The sequence below is a fragment of the Barbus barbus genome (assembly GCF_936440315.1).
Source record: "Barbus barbus genome assembly, chromosome: 35".
Lineage (NCBI taxonomy): Eukaryota > Metazoa > Chordata > Actinopteri > Cypriniformes > Cyprinidae > Barbus > Barbus barbus.
Window position 1 is genome coordinate 27,683,849 of NC_136763.1, and position 19,408 is coordinate 27,703,256.

Genomic DNA, 19,408 nt, shown 5'->3' on the forward strand with positions numbered 1-19,408 from the left:
TGAGGCAAATCTTGGTTTATTGAGCAGAAGCATAGCCCTAAGAGGCATGAAACATGTTTCAAATATGTTGTTACCACACTGCATATCTGAACTCTTGGTAGCTTCAGAAAATGTTCAAATGAACAAGATTCTTCCAAATATCCCTGAAACTAATCCAAATTCAGAATCTTATGAATAGACAACTGAGAGCAGGTTAATCAGAATCAGAATCAGAATCAGAAAGAGCTTTATTGCCAAGTGTGTTTGCACACACAAGGAATTTGTCTTGGTGTTATGAGCTTCCAGTACAGAAAGTACAAACATAGTGCAGACAACATATAATTAAGGTGATAAAGAACACTAATGAAGAGAATATACAATAATTAAGGATAACAATAGTAATAAAAATAAAAATATACAGGAAAGAGACTTGGCCATAGACAGAACTGTGAATGTGCATGTGTCCTATGTACAGATGAAGGTTTGATGGGTTATTTACAGATGTACAGTACCGGGGTGTGTTATGTGTTGTTCAGGTGGGATACGGCCTGGGGGAAAAAACTGTTCTTGTGTCTGGCTGTTCTGGTGCTCAGTGATCTGTAGCGCCGGCCAGAGGGCAACAGTACAAAGAGAGAGTGAGCTGGGTGTGAGGGGTCCAGAGTGACTTTCTTAGCCCTTTTCCTCACTCTGGAGGTGTAAAGTTCTTGGAGGCTGGGCAGAGGGGCACCGATAATCCTCTCAGCAGTCCTAACTGTCCGTTGTAGTCTTCTGATGTCTGTTTTGGTAGCTGAACCAAACCAAACAGTTATAGAAGAACATAGGACAGACTCGATGATTGCAGAGTAGAACTGTTTCAGCAGCTCCTGAGGCAGGTTGAACTTCCTTAGCTGGCGGAGGAAATACAGCCTCTGCTGGGCCTTTTTCGCAATAGAGTCAATGTGATTGTCCCACTTCAGGTCCTGAGAGATGGTGGTGCCCAGGAATCTGAATGACTACTGAAGTCACAGTGCTGTTCATGATGGTGAGTGGGGGGAGAGCAGGGGGGTTTCTCCTGAAGTCCACTATCATCTCCACAGTTTTGAGCGTGTTCAGCTCCAGGTTGTTAAGACTGCACCAGACAGCCAGCTGCTCAACTTCCTGTCTGTAAGCAGACTCGTCACCGTCCTTGATGAGGCCTATGACTGTAGTGTCGTCCGCAAACTTCAGGAGCTTGACAGAGGGGTCCTTTGATGTGCAGTCATTCGTGTAGAGAGAGAAGAGCAGTGGGGAGAGAACGCAACCCTGAGGGGCGCCAGTGCTGATGGTGAGAGTCCTGGATGTGAGTTTGCCCAGCCTCACTAGCTGCTGCCTGTCTGTCAGGAAGCTGGTGATCCACTGACAGATGGAGGAGGGCACAGAGAGCTGTCTCAGTTTGTCTGAGAGAAGGTCAGGTATGATGGTATTGAAGGCCGAGCTGAAGTCCACAAATAAGATCCTTGCATAATTCCCAGGTTTGTCGAGGTGTTGCAGGATGTAATGCAGTCCCATATTGACAGCGTCATCCACAGACCTGTTTGCTCTATAGGCAAACTGAAGAGGATCCAGCAAGGGTCTAGTGATGTCCTTCAGGTAGGCCAGGACCAGTCTCTCAAGTGACTTCATGACCACAGACGTGAGTGCGACAGGTCTGTAGTCATTAAGTCCAGTGATTTTGGGCTTTTTGGGGACGGGAATGATGGTGGAGCGTTTGAAGCAGCAGGGAACTTCACACAGCTCCAGAGATCTGTTGAAGATTTGTGTAAAGATGGGGGCCAATTGGTCAGCACAGACTTTTAGACAGGCAGGTGAAATACCGTCTGGTCCTGAAGCTTTCCTAGATTTCTGTTTTCTGAAGACCCGGTTCACATCCTCTACACAGACTTTAAACGCAGGTAGAATGGTGGGGGAGGGAGTAAGGGGGGTTGCAGGGGGGGAAGGTGAATGTGTGAAGTGCAGATCAGAGCGGGTGCTGGGTGTCAGTCTGGCCTTTTCAAATCTGCAGTAAAACACATTGAGATCGTCAGCCAGTTGTTGATTCTCCACAGACTGTGGGGGTGGTGTCTTGTACATGGTGATGTTCCTCAGACCAGTCCATACCGACGCCGGATCGTTGGCTGAAAGTTCTTTTTTCAACTTCTCAGAGTAGTTCTTTTTAGCCACTCTGATCTCCTTTGTTAGTCTGTTCCTGGCCTGGTTATACAAGATTTTATCCCCACTTCTGTAAGCGTCCTCTTTGGCCTGACGAAGTTGTTTGAGTTTCCCAGTAAACCACGGTTTATCATTATTGAATGATAAGAATGTCCTGGTGGGGATGCATATATCCTCACAGAAACTGATATATGATGTTACAGTCTCTGCGAGTTCATCCAGATCGGTGGCAGCGGCTTCAAAAACACTCCAATCAGTGAGGTCAAAACAAGCTTTTAAATCTTGCTCTGCTTCATTAGTCCATCTCTTAACAGTTCTTAATACAGGCTTAGAAGATTTGAGTTTTTGCCTATAGGTCGGTATGAGATGAACCAAACAGTGATCAGAGAGCCCCAGAGCTGCCCGTGGGACAGAGTGATATGCATCTTTAATTATTGTGTAACAATGATCCAATATATTACTGTCTCTGGTGGGACATGTAACGTGCTGTCTGTATTTTGGCAGTTCGCGGGAGAGATTTGCTTTATTAAAATCTCCAAGAATGATTAAAAAAGAGTCCGGGTACCTTTGCTCTGTTTCAGATATTTGTTCAGCCAGCTGTTGCATCGCGGTGCTCACGCACGCGTCCGGAGGCACGTACACATTCACGAGAATGAAGGATGAAAACTCGCGGGGTGAATAGAACGGGGCCTCAGCTAATAGGCCTCAGCTTGACCATTTCAGTGCATTTTTAGCACTCTGACAGGTATGTTCAATGTAATTGTTTTGATAGAGGGAAACAAGCTACAATTCTACTTTCAACATTGTTCATTCTTCAGACATTGTTTTTTAATTACAATAAGTATCAACTGTATGCAGAGTGGCCCACATCTGGCGTTGGACCACTGAAAATAGCTAAAATTCAACTATTTGGACATAGTGTCTCATTGAGATCTCTGGGAATTAACCAAACAGGGCCTTAAAAATGAAGATACCTAAAGAAAAGTTTGTTAAGAACCCAAATCTAAAAGGGCATTAGTAGGCCTATATTTTTAATACTTTTTGAGTTTCAACTTAGTTACATATTTAAAATACAAAATATGAGTAACTGTAAGTTATAAATGGGTAGTGATCCAATAACAGTTACAGCTGAAAAATATTTTAGATGACCAAAGTGATTACTTTGACTTTTAATGTCATTTATTTCATTTAAACATTATATAAATACCATTAAATGGCAATTGGTGAATCCCAAGCTACAGTTCTGTTCATAAATGTTATTCTCCTTGCAGAATATGCTACATTTATGACAATTTATCAAAATATCTCAAAATCTCAGGTGAAAATGGTGTTTTTGACCCACTCTGTAAAACTGTACAATCATGACATTTAGTGTTTTTGCTTTTATTGTCTTTCTTTAGAAAAATGATCAGTAAGATCAAGACATTTAGCTGGGAAAGTTTCTGAAATTTGGTTGATTTGACACAGAATGACCCAGATAGATTGACAGACAGATAGATATACTTGTATGGCCAGTGAATTACTGCATTACTGCATTTCTATGAATCTCAACATGTTTGCCACACTCTTAAAGAAGCAGGCTGTGTTGAATGTATTCATTCATGGTGTTGTGTCTTATATAAGCTATAGTAACAGTAGCTGAGCTGACATGTGATCTTCATCAGCCGGCATGCGGAGCTCCAGTTGTGTGTCAGTGATGCTGGTCTCCATCCGCTGTGTGTGTGTGTGTGTGAGAGAGAGCGTGAAACCATGGAAACCAAACACTCGAGTCCTCGACAGACAAATGCTTGTAAATTTGGAGACGTTGTGTTTTATCCATACTGAAGACAGACTGAAACAATGTCCCTTTGAAATAAAGCATTCGAACACATGTGAGGACCTTACACCTCCAGAATATGCACAAATCACAGGATTTACAGGCTTACAGAATCTCATAAAATCCCATAATAGCATAGGCCTATATATAATATCAACACGCACACAATTCTTAAGGGGTTATGACATGAGAAACCAAATTTCCCTTGATCTTTCGATACAGAAGAGGTCTTTGCATGCTTAATACATCCTGTAAGTTTTATAACTTAAATTTTCCTTATTATCAGTAAAAAGCATTTATGTAATAACCCTCAGAAAACGGCTTGTTTTAGATCCTATGGGACAAGGTGACATCAGCTAGGTGCAGGCGTTTGCATAAACTCCTCCTCCAGAGCAAGACATCGACCAATAATTTTCTTCTCAGCATAGGCCCCGCCCACTTGCGTTCAGTCGCTAATGGCTAACACTTCATCACACTGAATTCTAGTGTCGTGTCAAAAGCTTATAGAAATGACAAATCTACACTGGATACAGTATACAGATGCGGTTCACTTTCTGACACAAAGAACGTTCGCTTTGACTCTTTTGGTTTAAGCACCTCGTTCACGACTTTCTACAGATATCAGAAGGATCCCAGCGTAAGGAACAAGTGGATAGTTTATTTTTAATGGCGTCCCGGATCGTGTTTGAGGATTTTATTTTGTAATCGAGGCACAGTGTCATAGAGAGTCACAAAGAAACATTTGTTGAAAGATGAAGCAGTGCTAGATCTGTATCACAAACTATGTATTAAGTAAATGCTTTGTCTGGAAATTACCGGTTTATTTTGATCATGTTGTCAAAACTCACATGCAAGGGAGGGGGCGTTGATACGATTTCCTATGCAATGACATTAGCCAATTATAAAAGAGGCCGATTACTGACACGCCTTAAAGGAGACGCCCCTTAAAACAGGTAATTTTAGAGAGAGGGTCAGAATGAGGGTTGAAAATAATAATTTTTCCACATTTATTTGTTTGTTTGTTTTTTATGCAAAACACTTTATTAACATTATAAGTAACCATTAAGGAACATATTAAAATAATAAAAAAATCCATGCCATGACCCCTTAAAACATCTGTGCGTAATGAATAGTCATGTAGCTTGTTGTCAAGTCAGTATTATTTGTATAGCATTTTTAACAATGCAAATTGTATCAAAGCAGCTTTACATCGGCTTGATATAAGGCTGGGTGGCTTTATATCAGCTTTACAGTATTTAGACGGGGAAATAGTTTGTTGAAATAGTGTCATTCTCCTCTGGCCAGACAAAATCAGCAGTTTAAATCTAGGCTAAAGCAGAATCAGATTGTGCAAAGGACACATCTGGTTCCTGTGGTCTTGTCCCGATGGCCGTTGTGGATCAGTCTCTGGGGCTCATCTAGGTGTCCTGGCTCTAGAGGTCATCTCTAGGTGCTGATCCACCATCTGATACGGACTGGATCTGGGTGGCTACGGTGACCTCGGAATAAGAAAGAAACAGACTAATATTAGCGTAGATGCCATTCTTCTAACAATGTAACAAGTACATCAGGTGTTTTGGGAAGTGTTCCCGGTTCTGGTTGACCTAATTAATGCAGCCTAACAATCCTTTAACGGATTGTATAGAAATGTGATAGTGTATTATGTGTAAGACAGGTTAAAGAGATGTGTCTTTAATCTAGATTTAAACTGACAGAGTGTGTCTGCTTCCAGAACAGTGTTAGGTAGATTGTTCCAGAGTTTGGGTGCTAAATAGGAAAACGATCTCCCGCCCGCAGTTGATTTTGATATTCTAGGTATTATCAAATGGCCAGAGTTTTGAGATCGCAGCGGACGTGAAGGACTATAATGCGATAAGAGCTCGCTCAAATACTGAGGTGCCAAACCATTCAGGGCTTTATAGGTAATTAGCAAGATTTTAAAATGTATATGATGTTTAATAAGGAGCCAGTGCAGTGTTGACAGAACCGGGCTAATGTGGTCATACTTCCTGATTCTAGTAAGAACTCTAGCTGCTGCATTTTGAACCAGCTGGAGTTTGTTTATTAAACGTGCAGAGCAACCACCCAATAAAGCATTACAATAATCTAGCCTCGAGGTCATGAATGCATGAATTAATGTTTCTGCATTTGACATTGAGAGCATAGGTCATAATTTAGATGTATTTTTAAGATGGAAAAATGCAGTTTTACAAATACTAGAAACATGTTTTTCGAAGGAAAGATTGCTATCAAAAAGTACGCCTAGGATCCTAACTGATGACGAAGAATTTACAGAGCAGCCATCAAGTATTAGACAATGATCTAGGTTATTACATGCAAACGTTTTTGGTCCAATAATTAACACCTGTTTTTTCAGAATTTAGCAGTAAGAAATTGCTAGTCATACAGTTTTTGATATCAAATATACATTCTGTTAGTTTTGCAAATTGCTAAGTTTCATCAGGTCGCGAAGAAATATAGAACTGGGTATCATCAGCATAACAGTGAAAGCTACCACCATGTTTCCTAATGATATCTCCCAAGGGCAACATGTAAATCGTGAAAAGTAAGGGGCCAAGTACTGAGCCTTGAGGTACTCCGTACTGCACTTGTGATTTCATTGCACACCTCTTCATTTACTGCCATAAATTGATGGCGGTCAGATAAGTACGATTTGAATCATGCCAGTGGACTTCCTCTAATGCCAACATAATTTTCTAGTTTATTTAAAAGAATGTTGTGGTCGATAGTGTCAAACGCGGCGCTAAGATCCAATAGCACTAATAGAGAGATACAACCACGATCAGATGATAAAAGCAGGTCGTTTGTAACTCTGATGAGAGCAGTCTCAGTACTATGATATGGTCTAAAACCTGACTGGAAATCCTCACATATCCAGTGGGGCAAATTAGTATTTTATACACTGCCAATTTTTCAAGTTACAAAGAATGGAGAGATCTGTAATTTTCATCGTAGGTACACATCCACTGTGAGAGACAGAATATAAAAAAAAAAATCCAGAAAATCACATTGTATGATTTTTGAATAATTACGATTTTATTGCATGAAATTATTTCAATACAATAGAAAAATAGAACTTATTTGGTACAGAAACCTTTGTTTGCAATTACAGAGGTCAGTCGTTTCCTGTAGTTCTTGAGCAGGTTTGCACACACTGCAGCAGGGATTTTGGTCCACTCCTCCATACAGGTCTTCTCCAGATCTTTCAGGTTTTGGGGCTGTCGCTGGGCAACACAGAGTTTCAGCTCCCTCCATAGATTTTCTATTGGGTTCAGGTCTGGAGACTGGCTAGGCCACTCCAGGACCTTGAAATGCTTCTTACGGAGCCACTCCTTAGTTGCCCTTACTGTGTGTTTGGGGTCATTGTCATGCTGGAAGACCCAGCCACAACCCATCTTCAGTGCTCTTACTGAGGGAAGGAGGCTGTTGCCCAAAATCTCGCGATACATGGCCCCATCCATCCTCTCCTCAATACGGTGTAGTCGTCCTGTCCCCTTTGCAGAAAAGCACCCCCAAAGCATGATGTTTCCACCCCCATGCTTCACAGTTGGGATGGTGTTCTTGGGATTGTACTCATCCTTCTTCTTCCTCCAAACACGGCGAGTGGAGTTTATACTAAAAAGTTCTATTTTGGTCTCATCTGACCACATGACCTTCTCCCATGCCTCCTCTGGATCTCAGATGGTCTTTGGCAAACTTCAGACGGGCCTGGACATGTGCTGGCTTGAGCAAAGGGACCTTGTGCACACTGCAGGATTTTAATCCATGATGGTGTAGTGTGTTACTAATGGTAACCGTTGAGACTGTGGTCCCAGCTCTCTTCAGGTCATTGACCAGGTCCTCCCGTGTAGTTCTCTGTTGGAGTCTGATTGATTGAGTGTGTGAACAGGTGTCTTTTATACAGGTAACAAGTTCAAACAGATGCAGTTAATACAGGTAATGAGTGGAGGATAGGAGGGCTTCTTAAAGACAAACTAACAGGTCTGTGAGAGCCAGAATTCTTGCTGGTTCTTAGGTGATCAAATAATTAATTACAGACCGATCTCAAATCTTCCTTTTCTGTCAAAGATATTAGAAAAGGTAGTATCATCACAACTGTGTTCCTTCTTAGAGAAAAATTATACAGTGGGGCAAATAAGTATTTGATACACTGCCAATTTTTCAAGTTTTCCCACTTACAAAGAATGGAGAGCTCTGTAATTTTCATCATAGGTACACCTCAACTGTGAGAGACAGAATATAAAAAAAAAAAAATACAGAAAACCACATTGTATGATTTTTAAATAATTAACTTCCATTTTATTGCATGAAATAAGTATTTATTTGGGGTCAAGTTGTGTTTTTTTTAATGAGAGGCTTAATAACAGCCAGTTTGAAGGTTTTTGGGACATATTCTAATGACACTGATGAGTTAATAATATTCAGGAGATGATCTATTACTTCTGGAAGCACCTCTTTTAGGAGCTTAGATGGAATAATGTCTAAAATACAGGTTGTTGGTTTAGATGATTTAACGAGTTTATACAATTCTTCATTTCCAATAGAAGAGAATGAGTGGAATTGTTCCTCAGGGGATCTATAGTATATCTATCTATATAGTATACAGTGTGATACTGTGGCTGACAGCTGCATGGTTACAATTTTATCTCTAATAGTATCGATCTTGGAAGTAAAGTAGTTCATAAAGTCATTACTACTGTGATGCTGGGTAATGTCTGCACCTGCTGATGTTATATTTTTTGTTAATTTAGCCACTGTATTAAATAAATACTTGGGGTTGTGTTTGTTTTCTTCTAAAAGAGACGTAAAGTAAGCAGATCTAGCAGTTTTTAATGCTTTTCTGTATGATAGGGTACTTTCCCGCCAAGCAATACAAAATACCTCTAATTTTGTTTTTCTCCAGCTGCGCTCCATTTTCCTGGCTGCTCTTTTTAGGGCCCGAGTGTGCTCATTATACCACGGAGTTGGACTCTTTTCCTTAATATTCCTTAAGCGTAAAGGAGCAACCGTATCTAAAGTGCTAAAAAAGTGAGAGTCAATAGTTTCTGTTACATCATCAAGTTGTTCTGAGCTATTGGATATGCTGAGCAATTGAGATACGTCAGGAAGATTATTTATAAAGTAGTCTTTTGTGGTAGAAGTGATGGTTCTACCATATTTGTAACAAGGTGTTGGCTTTACAGCTTTAGCTATATGGAATATACACAAAACTAGATAATGATCTGAGATTTCATCGCTCTGCTGCAATATTTCAACGCCACTGACATCAATTCCATATGACAGTATTAAATCTAGAGTATGATTTCAACAATGAGTAGGTCCTGAAACCTATGAAGTTTACAATGTCTATAAATGCTGATCCAACAAATCTATTTCATTATCAACATGGATATTAAAATCACCAGCAAATAGGACTTTATCTGCAGCCAGCACTACCTCAGATAGAAAATCAGCAAATTCTTTAATAAAGTCTGCATTAGGGGTGTGCGATATGACGATTTTTGATCGTGGACGATAAAAATGTCTCCACGATCTGCTTTTTAAGAAATATCGTAGTATCGCGCTACCACGCACATTGTCAAATACAGTTCTGGCGCCGCCGTCTCTATGTACTGTACAACAGGACATACAGCAGTAGAGTTACTCTGACAGGACACTGCACTTATTCGCGATCGCAAAAGTACATTATTTGCATACAAGCCTTGCTGGTTAAATGTTTCATTCGCGCGCTGCTGTGACGTGCGCTTTTTCTGAGCGCATACACCTGAAGCACGCACACTAAAACGCCTGTCTAACAGCGCCTGATTACTCAACTAAGTTATATTTTGCGCTAATACTGTCAAAACACACAAGGTTTACATACAGACTGAGTTGGTTATCTCTAAAATGAAAGTAAATAGTTAAGAGAGAAACGGATGCGTGCCTGTATATTAGATGCGTGCAGCTCTTAAAGAGACAGGACACTAAACGTGCTGTCGACTGTCATTAAAGGGATAGTTCACCCTAAAATTTAATTTCTGTCATTATTTACTCAGTGGAAAACCAAACAGTTGCTGGTCCACATTGACTTTGATAGTAGGAAAGAAAAATCCTATGGAAGTCACTGAGGACCAGCAACTGTTTGGTTTTCCACCTTCTTCAAAATAGCATTTATAAATGTTCAGCAGAAGAAAGAAACTCATTCAGGTTTAAAACAACTTTTGAGTAAATGATGATATAAAAATACAACATTATGACAGAATTGACAGACAGATGACAGAATATTAATTTGTGGGGGAACTATTCATTTAACGTTAACAAAACAACAAAACACAAAGAGAAAAATCACACTCACTATTCTTGACTGAAACACTTTAATACAGTTGCTTTAGGAATCAGTCTATATAGTGTTTTAATTTTATATTTGTTCATTCAATTTCATTGAATGCTCTGCTAAATACACCTATTGTACCTGAAAATAAAGCACGGTTTGTTTTATTTGTATATTATGTGTATTTGTAATGTGTATCTTTGTTCTTATTTTTTAATAAGAAAAATAAAATAATGACAAAGATTTTTTATCTTCACCCACTTTGGCCTAAATATCTGCCATGCATCTTTGTCTTTCTAGTTTGGCTGTAATGCTCAGACAACTTGTAAAACCAAAATAATAAAACTAACAAAGAATCGTGATAAAAATCGTGAATCGTGATATTTCTATAAAAAATCGTGATATGATATTTTTCCCATATCGCCCACCCCTAGTCTGCATGGTACCCTGGTGGCCTGTATACAGTAGCCAGTACAAACATCGCAGAGGATTTATCATTAACACTTGTTTCTTTGGATAACGTTATATGAAGCACCATTACTTCGAACAAATTATCATTGAAACCCGACCTCTGAGAAATACTGAAAATATTGCTATAAATTGTGGCAACACCTCCCCCTTTACCTTTTGGACACGGTTCATGATTGTAACAGTTATCGTGGGGGGTAGACTCGTTTAAAGTAATGTAGTCATCTGGTTTTAGCCAGATTTCTGTCAAGCAGAGCACATCTAGTTTATGGTCAGTGATCATATCATATCAGAATCAGAATCAGAATCAGAAAGAGCTTTATTGCCAAGTGTGTTTGCACACACAAGGAATTTGTCTTGGTGTTAGGAGCTTCCAGTACAGAAAGTACAAATATAGTGCAGACAACATATAATTAAGGTGATAAAGAACACTAATGAGAGAATATCATTTACAAAAAGTGCTTTTGTAGAAAGGGATCTAATATTCAATAAGCCAAGCTTTATAATTTGTTTATTTGTATTATATCTGTTTTTTTATTTGTTGAACATCAATTAAATTGTTACTCTTACTTTGGTGTGGATGTTTTCTGTATTTTCTAGTTCGGGGAACAGACACAGTCTCTATAGTGTGATATCTAGGTGAAAGAGTCTCTATGTGCTGAGAATTAACTGACTTCTGTGACGCGAGGCGGCTAGCAGACGGTCGGTTTAGCCAATCTGTCTGCTTCCTGATCTGGTCCCCAGTTAGTCGAGTACGAACTCTAAGACTATGTGCCATATTTCTAGAGAGAAGAGCGGCACCACCCCAAGAGGGATGAAGACCATCTCTTTTCAACAGGTCAGGTCTGCCCCAAAAAATTTTCCAATTGTCTATGAAACCTATGTTATTCTGCGGGCACCACTTAGACATCCAGCCATTGAGTGACGACAGTCTGCTATGAATCGCATCACCCTGGTAAGCAGGGAGCGGACCAGAGCATATTACAGTGTCTGACATCGAACTTGCAAGTTCACACACCTCTTTAACATTATATTTAGTGATCTCCGACTGGTGAAGTCGAACATCATTAGCGCAGACGTAAATAACAATCTTACTGAATTTATGTTTAGTATTAGCCAGCACTTTAAAATTTGCCAAGATGTCAGGCGCTCTGGCTCCCGGTAAACATTGGACTATGGTGGCTGGTGTCTCTATTTTCACGTTCCGTACAATAGAATCGCCAATAACTAGAGCACTGAGTGGGGAGAACCTGTTTGATGTTCTGATCGGAACGGAAGAGCGGTGTTTTGACCCGCGACTAGGCTGCCTCACAGTCGCCCAGTTGCCCTGCTGCACGGGCTCTACAGGAAACGAACAATGTACAGGACTCCCTGAGCTAGTCGTATCCAAAGCAGTATCTACAGCCCTCACATTCTTACTGTCCTCAACTAAAGTTTGGATGCGTGTCTGTAATTCTGAAATCTGCCTGCATTTTCCCTGCATTTATCACATGTGAATCCCTCATCGCCGACAGAGAGAGATAAACTGTACATGTGGCAAACAGTGCAAACAACAATAGCAGGAGAAGAAGCCATTACTCACCGTGATTGAAGAATGATTTGCTTACCACTGTTGTTTGATGAACTCGTGAAAAACGGAGCGAGAAAAAAATAAAGCAATAATAGGCGCAAATGGAACCTTGAGTGACAAGCTAACCGGCTAACGAATGCTAATGTGCTGCACTCGCGGTTTTAAAAAGCGAACGATCAAATTAGTTTGATAGATAATACCAGAAATATGGTGGGAATTAAGTTATATATTATCACTTTAAACAACAGAGAGTGAAAGTAAGATAGAGATTCAACAGAAAAGCGAAGCTACACGGAGCTACAATCGCAAACCTCTCAGCAGCATGACAGACAATCGATCAGCAATCGCTCATAGGGAGTGTAATTCTAGTCAAACTTAATTAGCAAATGTTTTTTATGTTGTGAAGTTATCAGACACATGATTCTGGATGATAAAACATGAAAATCAAAATCCCCGACGCATGTCGAAGAAGGACCCGAGGCATACTGTACTGTTCAAGATCACAGAGACTTGAGGAGGGACTCCCGTTTAGAGGAAGAAACCACCCAAACTCCCTAGAAACCACACAGCAGTGCATTAGTGAAGTCGCTCGAAACACCCTGGCAGCAGTTTACACAACAGACACACTCAAGCTCTCATAGTTAGTTCAGCCAAACATTGTCAGGGTTTCTTCCTCTGTATTGTTTGATTTGGGGCATTAAAGTTTAAAGCTGTGCGCTCACGTGAGCAGCAGACATGGCGGCAGCACAGTGAGATCAGCAATCTGAGGTTTTTATCTGCACCGAGCGAAAACCACCACCATCTCTTCAAACAATTACAGGAGAGCTGGATGAGAGCGCCACTGTATGTAAACCAGATGTGCTCGCTCTCTCTCACACACACACACACACACACATACACACACACACACACACACACACACACACACTCTGCGTCAGTGATTTAATGGGCTTCATAAGTCAAGGGTTCCAATTTAAGGAGGTCCACTCCTGGAAAACACAATGAAATCTTGTTTAGCGGCTCCTCCTGCTGTTATGTTGCTAGGCAAGAAAGTAAGCTTACGCACATGATCTGTTTCAGATACAGTGTGATGTTTGTTCATAGAAGATAAATGTGTTTACTTTGACAGAGAAAATTATTTGTTTTTGGAGTTCATGTCTGTGTAAAACTTCTTCCTCAGCCATCTACTTTATGCTGTAGATTGTGTTAGGAAGTTTGTAGTCAAGTCGCCAGATGAAAAAAATCACAGCAACGGCTTTCGTTTGACAGTCGACCTCAACATTTTCTGGCCGGGGAGCTAGTGTGTCTCTGGGATCTCTGTTGGCATGTGTACTTTAGAGTGGTCATATTATCTACTTCTGCAACAGATTTAATGTTTTCTTCCCTGAGGTCCACCTAGAGCTGCATCTCAAAAAATTTGAATATCGTGAAAAAAGTTCTCTCTTTTTTTTGTAACTTATTTGCATGGTGCATGGTGACTCTTGATGGACTGACTCCAGCTTCAGTCCACTCCTTGTGAAGCTCTCACAAGTGTTTGAATCAGCTTTGCTTGACAGTATTCTCAAGCTTGCAGTCATCACTGTTGCTTGTGCACCTTTTCCTACACAATTTCATACTTCCAGTCAACTTTGCATTTAATATGCTTTGATACAGCACTCTGTGAACAGCCACCCCTTTCAGTAATGACTAGGGGTGTAACGGTACACAAATATAACGGTTCAGTACGTACCTCGGTTTTAACGTCACGGTTCGGTATGATTTCGGTACAGCAGGGGGTGAAACTAAACTTTTTTTCTTTTTTTTAATAAACAGTGGTTTACTGAACAAGTTGCTCTTTTTTTTTTTTTTTTTTTTTAAATGCATTCAGTTAAATTTTCTTAGTGATAAAAATCTACCTCAGTTTATGCTTAAAACTATAAGGAGCCCTTTTACATTATAAGGTTACAATTAGGCCTAACAACTTAACCCAAACTTAAATTTAATTATTATTTATTTTTAAATAGATAATCAACACTTAACTTAAAAAAAAAATTGCAAACATGTAAATTGCACAATGCAGTTTTTAAATTAACTTATAAATAAACAAAAAAAATTATAGGCTATTTGTTAAAATATATTCAATTACACACTGGCTGTCATAGCATGTTTCATAACAGATTAATTTAAACATACATTAAATAATTGAGACTAACAGGTTTAAATATAATGAGTATATGGTGTAATATTTGGCAAAATGCTCCTCTCTAGACTTAATTTCTCTAGTGAACTAACAAGCTGTGGACACTGATGAGTTGCTGAGCTAAATTAAATGCTATGCGACATTTTATTTCCACGCTGTTTTGTTGATGTCTTTCCGCGGTTGAAACACTGAGTGATTACATGAGGTATGAGATGTTCAGTCTTATTGATTTTTTTTGTAAATAAATATCACATTTGCTATTGGTCAGTGTTCACAAAAATGCTGGGAAATCACTTCACATGGCCCTACAAGAGTGATTACTGATAAACTGTCTGGAAAAAAGGCATGTGTTAGAGATAAGAAAAAAAAAATACATTCAAAGCTGCTAATAAGTGATGACTTTCTTCTTTGAGGACCTTGATAGAAATGTTGTGGAATGAAAAGTATGGTATTTGTCTTTCAAATGTAGTGAAGTTATTAAGTTTATAGAAAATATAATACTCAAGTAAGGTACAGATACTCAGCTACTGTCTGCCTCTGCTCGAACCCTCTGTCAATCAAGTCATCCGTGTCTAGTTCATTCAAAGCAGACGTCACTCTCCCCCTAACTCAACAGTGCCGCCCATTCATCAGACCCCGGGAGAAACTCAATCTCCTCTGAGAATGAGCTGTGTGAAAGGAGCCAGTGTGATTGTGGAGGGCCGTCTGTCTGAGGAGCGTCACTGAGATGCAGCTCGAGTGCTCTCATCCAGCAGACAGTGGTGCCAGATGTCTGCCTCTCCCGCCCAGCCTCCCTTTGTGCACGGGGAACAGTGCCATGCCACCGCAGTTCCAGATTGTGTTATGGCTGTGTTTGGATGTGCACGGGCCAGCAAGCCAACTGCAGGAGCAGATACCAATATATATACTTCTCAGATATTAACATCTGTAGAGGTTAGGTCTATGACAGGGCTGTCCGATCCTGCTTCCTTCCTCAAGCTCAAATAATAATAATAATACATTTTATTTGAAGGCGCCTTTCAAAGCACTCAAGGACATCGTACAGTTTAGAATTAATTATGAAATCAAGACAACAACAATTAACATAAGATCATTTAAAATTGATCAGAGAAAGCTAATCTAAACAAGTAAGTTTTAAGACATGATTTAAAAGTAGTCAGACAGTCACTTTCTCTTATAGATTGTGGAAGAGAATTCCAGAGATTAGGAGCAGCAAAACTAAATGCCCTAGACCCCATAGTGGCTAAGCAAATAGAAGGTACAACAAGGGAAAATAATGAAGAAGATCTTAGAGTGCGCTTCGGGATGTAGATATGAAGCAAATCAGAAAGGTATGGAGGCGCGAGATTATGAAGAGCTTTAAAAGTGAGAAGCAGAATCATGTACTCTACTCTATATTTAACAGGTAGCCAGTGTAGATGATAAAGAACTGGAGTGATATGCTCGACGGAGGAGGTTCTAGTAGTTATACGAGCAGCTGAATTCTGGACCAACTGAAATTTATGAAGGAGTTTGTGTGGTAGCCCAAATAGAAGAGAGTTACAGTAATCAATGCGCGAGGTAACTAGAGTATGTACAAGAATAGCTGTAGAATTTGATGTGAGGAATGGCCGAAGATGGCTAATGTTCCGTAGATGGAAATATGCAGACCGAGTAACATTGTTCACTTGCTTTTCAAAGGATAAAGGACTATCAAGAACAACGCCCAGGCTTTTAACCTGAGTAGATGGGAAGATTATAGAATTATCATGAAAAACTATAAGATTTTAACAAAATGGATTTGGTACCAACAAGGAGAACCTCTGTTTTGTCAGTATTCAGCTTGAGAAAATTACACGAAAACAGGATTTAATCTCTTCTAAGCAATCCAAAAGAAAAGAGGAGAGAAGGACAGAATTTGGCTTAGAAGACAAATAAAGATGGGTGTCGTCAGCATAGCAATGAAAACTGATGCCGTTTTTCCTAAAAATGTAACCAAGGGATAGTAAATAAATGACAAATAAAAGAGGGCCCAGAACAGAGCCCTGAGGAACACCAGTGGTAACAGGTGAAACGTATGATTTGAAATTTTTAAATTGAACAAATTGTGTGCGCCCAGAGAGATAAGATCTGAACCAACTAAGAGGGACACCAGTAATGCCAATAGAATATAGTCTATCTAAGAGAACTTGATGAGAACACAACTCAAACACAACTTCCTGGAAGTTTCTATAGATCCTGAAGAGTTTGATTAGCTGATCCAGGTGTGTTTAATTGTGGCTGGAGCTAAACTGTGCTGGAAGGTGGCCCCCCAGGAGCAGGATTTGTGAACTTTTATGGCGCTTTTCCACTGCATAGTATGGCATGGTACAGTTCAGTACGGCACACTTTTGGGGGGTTTTCCACTGGGTACAGTACCTGGTACCTGGTACTTTTTTTAGTACCACCTAGGCCGAGGTTCCAAGCGAGCCGTACCGTTACCAAAACGTGATGTGTGAACTCTGCTGATCACTGATTGGCCGGAGAGAATCGTCACTACCTGCATCATTGATCTTGCGGCACGAGACACAACAGACCCGCTAGATTTAAATCGGCACAGCCAGCGAAGGATTGAATACAACTGTTTGAACGAGCGCACCTTTTTTAAACAACCAAAAAATGTCTGTTTCGTTCTCTGTTTAGGAAGTACAGACGTTCCTCTCCTTGATAGCCGAGGAGCGTATCCAGCGAGAGCTTAATGGAGCGACGTGGAATTAAAACATTTTTCAGGAGTCATGGCAGCAGAGGCGGCGCTGCTATAACGACACGTGAATAATCCCGCCCACTCTAAAGCGGTACTAAACTGCAGTGGAAACGCAAACTGAGCCGAACTGAGCCATGCTGTGCTGTTCTGAACCGAGCTGAGCCGAGTCGTACCATGCAGTGGAAAAGTGCCATTAGACCAGTGTTTTCTAACCCTGTTCCTGGAGGAACCCCAAGACAAACACATCAGCTCCAAGACCAAAAATGGGTTGTTCTAGGCAGTATAGCATTTTGTTTGATGGATGTTGACTTTGTTTTCAGTCGAGCTTAAGTCAAATCGACATCCTCCAGAACCTATAAGAGACCTCTTAAAACCCAAACCAACACCGTTTGGTCCATATACCAGTTTAATGAACTCAAACCCAAGTCACTTTGATGTAGGGGTGTGCAATATTTATTATCTTTGATAATAGCGTAATTGTTGTTTTAACGATGTGCGAGCTGACATTATCAATGATATCGCTCAATATGCAAAAAACAAACAAAATCACATCTTGAGAGTCCAGAAGCATTGACTGTGTGAAGAAGCCTGTTAGAATGCAGTTAAAATGCCCCGATAATTCAAGTTATGAAAGCCAAAAATTATCCCTGTATTGTTTTTTGTTTTTGTAAGATATGATATAGTTTAGTAATATCACATAAGCAAGAATGCTGCTTTCCCGAATATCAGCAATCGTGAATGTGTGATACTGATTTTATACAACAGTTCAAGTTAATATCGAGTGGATAACGTTGTAGGCGCAATATTTTTATTTATTTATTTTTTTTTTTTTGCCAATAAAAGAGCTGCAAACAAAGTTAGAGCAGAACATTTGTGCGTTTCGGAGTGACACTTCGTTCCTGAGTGAATCTGTTTTTGAATAAATAATTTGAGTCAGTGATTCAATGATCCTTTCAGAAAGAGAGTAATTTGCCTCGTTTCTAAATGAATCAGCTGTTTTGAACAAATCATTTGAATGATTGATTCAGTGAATCACTCCTTAAGACAAGGATTTGCCACCACCTACTGGTGGTTTTTCTGTCATATTAATTTATCCATGACAGGACTAAACCAGCCACATTACTAGCTCAAAAACACACTCAGCAATAAAATATTGAGATGTAATTTGTTGTCAATATCGCACACCCCTGCTTTGATGTTGCTGATGTTGTAGTGCCAGTTTGAAGACTTCATGACACATTGTTTTGTTTTTGACAGGTTCTTGACAATTATGAGCGAGACGGTTTCCAGTTCCTGGCGAAGGTCTTCAACTCATCACATTCCTTCCTGGAGGATCTGACCGGCTTGACTTTACTCCATCAGGAGACTCAGGCGGCTGAGGTTAGACTCTTCATCACACTGTGTGTGCTCGTATTCACATTCAGACCTGAGCCAGACGTTATCGTCCCATCACTTTGACAAATGCTGTGTGCATTCATTATTAAATGATCAGATCCATTTACACATGTACACGCTGAAATATACAGTGCACAGATGGTTCTAGATGAAAGAGCCTTTAAGTCCTGTAACCGCTAGTGCACACAAGGTGCGGGATCAGACTTATTGTTTGGAGATGAGTGAATGATGAATGATGTGTTCACTAGCAGCTCAGACACGAAAGCTTATGGCACATTGAAGAAATCTGATCAGGCTGATGCTTTTAAGAAGAAAAAGAGGATCTCCATTGAAGCATTCAGTTTGTATCGGCCTGACATATGGTATACACACACGATCCAGAGCACAAAACTCACATCAAACACGGGCAGTTAAGCCTCAGACCGGCGTGTCTGATTGCTAATATTCAATATCTGTCTCCAAGTTCATGAATATATTGCAGCAACATCAGTCAGTACATCTTTGCAAATTCATAAAGTATTTCTGCATTTAGTAGACACTTTTATCCAAAGCAACTTAACAATAGAGGAACAAAAGCGACTCCTAACAGAACCAACAATATTTATAATACACAATGCCTGGTTTACTAGACAACTAAGAAGCAATATAGAGAGAAGTAGGAATGCTGGGAAGAAAGATATTATGAGTGAACCTCAAAGAACATGTTAAAATAATTTAAGAATCACCCCTTTAAACTTCGTCAGTCATTGTGCAAGATTCAACTTTCGAGCATGTGATATTAA

General features: G+C 39.9%; 1 protein-coding gene across 4 annotated transcripts in view; it reads left to right on the plus strand.

Moving 5' to 3' along the window:
- Positions 1-19,408, plus strand: part of LOC306854953 (ubiquitin-like modifier-activating enzyme ATG7) — a 116,435-nt gene that overhangs the window by 67,705 nt on the left and 29,322 nt on the right. For all 4 annotated transcript variants that reach the window (XM_079393272.1, XM_079393274.1, XM_079393271.1 and 1 more), the window contains one exon: positions 18,489-18,611. In XM_079393272.1, coding sequence (XP_079249398.1) covers positions 18,489-18,611 — 123 coding nt within the window. The remainder of the gene's footprint in view (positions 1-18,488; positions 18,612-19,408) is intronic.